This window comes from Ramularia collo-cygni, assembly GCF_900074925.1.
Source record: "Ramularia collo-cygni strain URUG2 genome assembly, contig: RCC_scaffold01, whole genome shotgun sequence".
Classification (NCBI taxonomy): Eukaryota; Fungi; Ascomycota; class Dothideomycetes; order Mycosphaerellales; family Mycosphaerellaceae; genus Ramularia; species Ramularia collo-cygni.
The window spans coordinates 2,623,870-2,629,869 of record NW_019716255.1 but is presented as its reverse complement, the minus strand read 5'-3'; the positions used below and the strand labels follow the sequence as shown (position 1 = coordinate 2,629,869).

Genomic DNA, 6,000 nt, shown 5'->3' with positions numbered 1-6,000 from the left:
CTTCTATTATTCGTTCGACTCCTTCCGAGTCTACGATACGTAGGCGTATAACGTACGCTCCGTAGTAGTAACCTAGTTCTCCGGTAAAGGAGGATGTAGATAGTAATAGCGTATCTACTCTCGCTAGTAAKCCGGCTCGAAGTACGAACTCTCTCGATATAACGTTAATATCGGCTATATCGTCTAGTAGGTAGTCGACCTATATTAGTCCTACCTTCGTTTCGACTACGCCGCGCTAGTAGCGCGCTAGGTATATATCGACCTTACTTAATAGCTTTAGACTTAGAGTTTAAGCTTTTTCTCGGAGTCCTTTGCTTTTTCCGTAACGACTATAGTAACCTTACTCCGCGTATTACTCGGCCCTTAGCCTTCTACGCCGCCGCCTTTAGCCTAATATGTCTTATTAGTATAGCCGGTGCGGCTATAGTTAGAGTACTTTAGGTCTAAATAGGCGCCTTCTTTACGCTTGCGTAAAGGCTACTCGCTACTACGGTTAGACTTAGGTTTACGTTCCTTATTACGATTATAGGTATTCTTACGTAGTCTACTACTACTACGGTTATAGTCCTAAGACTTATAATTRCCGCGCTTAGTACCCGTAAGCTATACGCTCGTACCCTTATCGGCTACTTTAATACGCCTTACTAGCGCTACTATCTCTACCCTTATTATAGGTATAGAGTATAACTTAATAATCTCCTAACGGAGAGCTAGTCTTAGCTTAGCGAGGAACTAACGCACGAGCTACGCTTACGTGTAGTCTAGTTAACTCTTTAGCACTTCTAGTTTAAGGGCGAATTGCTTTACCGTTTAATCCTAGCTCTATCGAACCCTTTCGTACTTAAGCGTAATGCTAAGCGCGCGGTTCGTAGGGTCCCCGACGGTATTACGCACGAACGATTAGAAATCCTCCTACGTATAGCTCGGCGTAAGCGCCTCGATATCGTRCTCGTTATACTACGACTCYGCGGCGTCTCCTCCTAGCTAYATAACGCTATAGAGGACCTTATTATAGTTACTCTCTAGGCTAGTAGTAGTATTAGCGAAGATTATCTTAAGTTAGCGTAGGAATTCGCGTRCCTCTTTAATAGAATCCYYTAAGAATRGTTTAGGATCCTTTATCTTAGGTCTTRCGCCTACTCCGCTACGCGTATACGCTACGCTTAAACTCGAGGTRCTTATAGYATCCGGATCTTCCTTATATAAGAGGCGCGTAGGYACGCYRCGACGGGGTATAGTAGTAGCTACGCCTACGTCGGCGCGGTTAYRATTACGCTTTATTTATTAGACTTCTAACTAAAGTTAGCGAATCGTCTCTTACTACTATAGAGCCTACTTCTCGCCTTCGAGGCGCTAGATTATCTTATTAGCCGTCTCTTCCTTATTACGTTCGTTTTCTCTGTAATCTATCGTGTCTTCGTCTAGAGTAGGCTATATAGGCTCTACGGTAGCGACTTCTTCGACATCTCTATAGTTAGGGAGTTCTTCGACGCGTTCTTCTTCGTAGCGCTACTCGGGAGTAGTCGCTTCGCGGGCGGCGCGCCTAGGGGCTATTCCGTTAGGGTCTAATAGATCGCTACCCTTAGAGAGGAAGAAGAATTAGAATTATAAGGGTAAAGATGTAGTAATGTATTAGACACCCGTAATTACTCGATTAGAGATAAGACTAATTCTTATAGGTTAAAWRTGCGCTATACGTAGGAGTTATATATACGCTAAGCCTACGCTAAGCAGTTAGGTTATATTACACTCCCTTCTCTAAGGTTAGTTAATCTAGCTACCTCTATTAATCCTGTTATTATAAGGGCTCTTATACGGCCCTTACACCGACCCTAAGACTTGCTCCGAGACCTACGAGACTACTTGTCCTTTCCTAAACGCAGACCCTTTAACTAATTATCCGTAGCTATACTCGTAATTATTCCGCGCTTAGGTCGCCGGCGTATGTTCTCTAGTCTACTATTATACGCTTTTAGCCTCTCCTAATAGGCTCTCTTATTAGCTATCCTATCGCTATACTAGTAGGTACTCTTAGTTCCCCGCTAGATATAGTTGCTATAGGCTAAGTTCAAATATCTACGCTAGATTATATAGCGCTGTTCTCGTTAGCGTCGAACACCTTTATACGGGCAGGAAACATACTAGAAATAGCCCTAGGCCTTTAATTATATTGCTATTATAGTCCTTCCGCTCCTTATAATCTCCGTAATACTCCTCCTTAGTTAATATTATTCTACTACGATATTATTAGCTATTATACTTTAACAATTCTCTAATAGGATTATATAGACCGGCTCGTAACTAGAAAGGCGTCGACGTAGTTCGGACGGTCTCGGATATTGTCGATCCTATTAGTAAAGCTATTATAGATCTCGACGTACTTAGTAGTAGGCTTAGCTATTATCTCCCTCTGCTCGCGGTTAAGGGAGAATCCTATTTTCTTAAGCTATTATACGGGTTAGCGCTACTCTTAAAGTGTTAAATTCCTAGCTTATACTCTTATAAAGTTCTACTTAAAATATCCGTATTCGCTAKTATTATCCGGATCCTTAGGGAAAGTTCTAGCCCTCTAGTATTTCGTAGTATCGATATAACCTAGCTATAGATATAGCAACTTAGGCTTCTTCGCCTTCTTAGGCTTTTATACGGGTAGTATAGAGGAGGGAGGAGGATATAGGTAAGTAGTAAAGGGGTAGTATAGTAGTAGGAGTAGTAGGTGTTAATATTAGTATTTAGGTGTTAATAAGAGTCGCTAAAAGAGTAGTAGGTCTTTATCCTGCTGCTCTTTTAGAGATCTTACTTACCTATATAAAGAGTTATGTAGCTGCCCGCGTAATGCTATTATACCTTTACTTTATCCTTACTATTATTACTTAGGTATCGTAGACTATTATTACTTAGGTATCGTAGACTTAAATAAAATTACTTTAAAGAAGGAAAGCGAGGACATTATACGCGCACATTAAATTACGCTACTTGTTACTTATTGTACGGAATACACCTTCAATTACCGAGGTTCTAATACCCTATAATGCTAGCGTCGCACTATCGCCTAAAAGGATTGTTGCAGAGTTGTTCTTAAAAACGCGCYGTAAACGACCTTAATCTCACCTCAGTTCCGACATCCTTATCTTTGACAACCATCATCACCATCAYCATCACCATCATCATTGCAATCTCTTTGAATTTAGAGACATTCCAGCGTTGGACTCGACGTGCAACATACATGTATGCTTTGATTTATCTAACACCCGCGGACTTTTTCTTCACAGCTTGGCTGGCCTCATTAACTGTTGTGCAATACTACGCAACTTGAATTTCTGGACCTTTCCGCTGCCCTGGACACACGTCTACTGTCAGCATTGCTCAAGATTGATGACCGTCTGATTACTCACCGTCATTGGAACGTCCGCAGGCACGCCATCTTCACCGAGCCAGAAAACCTTTGTCGGAGCCTTGTGTCTTCCGAGCGTGAGCCGCGTCCATTCTTGCAGCGATTCGATGCTTGGCCGTTGGGCTCCGTCTCTGCGCTGGAGAAAGGCAACCGGGACCTCCTGATTCGTGTCAGTTGTCACATCTAAGCCGCGACATTATGAGTTTGGAGTCCTCCTACCTGGTATCTAGGATGCGGCAAGCCCACCACAATGGCTTGCTGAACAGCTGGATACTGAACAAGCCGCTCCTCAATCTCCAAAGGATATATGTTTTCCCCACCTCTTATGATGATGTCTTTGAATCTTCCAGTGATGCTGCAATAGCCATACTGGTCGAACACAGCTTCGTCACCAGTGTGTAACCACAGCACGCCATCATCATCTCGGATCATCGCCTCGGCCGTCTTTTCTGGATTCTGCCAGTACCCAACTTGCAACTGGTATCCAGCYATACACAGCTCTCCACGGGTGCCTACCGGAACGATCTTGCCTTCTCGATCAACGATTTTGGCATGGGCGTGCGGCATCGGTGTGCCGACGGTCGTCAGTCGTCGATCAATAGTATCGTACACGGTAGCATTGAAGCATGTTGGGCTGGCTTCGGTCAAACCGTAGGATGACGTAAACTCTGTCATACCAAAGTCGTTGACCAGCAGCTCCATGAGGTGCCGTGGCACTGGAGCTCCCGCGATAATTCCCGTTCGTAATTGACTGCAGTCAAAGTTGGCAGGTCGGGGCAAGCTGAACAAGGTGTCGAACATCGCCGGGACGCCATGCAACGCAGTGCATTTCTCGTCGGTGATGGCTTGGAGCACCGACGGGCCGTCAAAAACCTCGGACGGGTAGACAATGTTCGCTCCGTGTGTGATTGTTGCCAGTAAACCGAGAACCAGGCCAAAGCAGTGGAAAAGCGGAGGTGGACAGCAAAGAATGTCGTTTTCCGTAAGATTCATGCGGTCTCCGATAAATCGGGCATTATTCAACAGTCCATGGTGTGTCAGCATAGCTGCCTTGGGATTCCCAGTCGAACCGCTGGTAAATTGAAGGTTACAAGTCGAGTACGGGCTCAGCCCTTGTTGAATCTTCTTGACAGGGTCTGCAGGTAGCCTTGCGCCGATATTCACCGCAGCACCATATTCGACCAGGCCTTCCAGATTGCCTTCCAGGAGAATGATCTGCTGCAACGCTGGCAGCAGCCCGCTGCTCTGGCAGAATCTCTCAAGCATGGGAGTGTTGTTTTGTCGACCAATCCAAAGCGTGGCGAACAGGATCTTGCACTCTGTCAGGCTGATCAGTTTCGCCTTTTCTCGGGACGTTCACACGACAAACCTGTGTACTTTAACGCATATTCCGCCTCGGAAGTTGTATATGTGTTATTGAGGATCACAAGCACTGCACCAACCCGCATGCAGGCAAAGAACACCGCCGCGTATTCTGCTCTATTTCCTGCTAGAACTGCTACTCTATCCCCAGGTTGGACCCCGCGTGCGTGGAGATATCTGGCAAGCCTTGTGCTCTGCTCTTGCAAGTCGTTGTACGTCCATCTTGTGGAGTTCCATGGAGTCACCAGACATTCGCGATTGCCATATCGATTGCATTGTAGGTCGAGAAAGTCGCCCAATGTCAGAGTCACAAGTGGTGGGTCCGCAGGGCCGTGAAACAGTGATGGCAGACTGATGTGGTCATCCACGAGCTCTGTAATTGTTGACATTGCTGCAGATGTTGCGGAAAGTTCTTGCTACGCTCACAGTGCATCGCATTTGGAGATATTTGACGCACGCGCTACAACGAAGCCTCACACCACGGACGATGCCCGGCCGCCGACTACAGCCGAAGATTTCGTCTTCCACCCACGCGATCGGCACGCACAATAGAGTCTAGGGACGACGTGGAAACTACTCTCAGACTGGTGGGATCGCCTAAATTCGCCGTTGTCTGAGCGAGGGTCGCATATTTGCCGATGTCACCATTCATGGGCATATACATTGTTGGGGCGGGGATTACGTGCTGCATATGGCATCCACAGATCCATCAGTCCTAGCAACGCTGATCGACCCACCATTTTGACCGGACTTGCACGCCCTATTCGCCCGCATGTCCATCTCCACGCGAGCGAAAAGGCTTTGTGTACATGTCACAGCGAGACTTCACCTGCCCGGGGTTCGTATTACAGTGGATGTCGCCGCTGACACTCCACCAGCGTCATTGAAACGCATCAAAAGGATCTTCCAGGGCGTGATAGGCCGGTCTGACAGCGCAGACATGTTGATCGCTGGCGATGCAGCACGCGATACTTTCCGAGACCCACAGTGTCTCCGACCCGGACCCGGACTACTACCCCTGCCTGATTGATAAATCTCGCGTTCGGATCAGATAACGCTAAACAGACATCAGTCCGTGCAGCTCTTGGCGGACCCACATCATGATCAAACGATCAAACGCCCGAGCTCGTCTAGACCTGCCGGCTTGCGACCCTTGCAGTTGAGCTCTGAAAATTATCTGATGGTCAACTAATGCTTGGACAAATCTGCCGTCGCTCGCGGAGTAGCAATGCCGATACTAGCGG

The 6,000-nt window shown here is 46.7% G+C and overlaps 1 protein-coding gene; it reads right to left on the bottom strand.

Annotated features, from left to right (window-relative positions):
- Positions 1–3,266: 3,266 nt before the first annotated feature.
- RCC_00895 (related to long-chain-fatty-acid-CoA ligase) lies at positions 3,267–4,660 on the bottom strand (the record flags this gene model as incomplete). XM_023766101.1 has 3 exons in its annotated part: positions 3,267–3,338; positions 3,396–3,554; positions 3,614–4,660. The coding sequence occupies 3 exons, from the start codon at positions 4,658–4,660 to the stop codon at positions 3,267–3,269; spliced, it is 1,278 nt and encodes a 425-aa protein (XP_023621869.1).
- Positions 4,661–6,000: the final 1,340 nt, after the last annotated feature.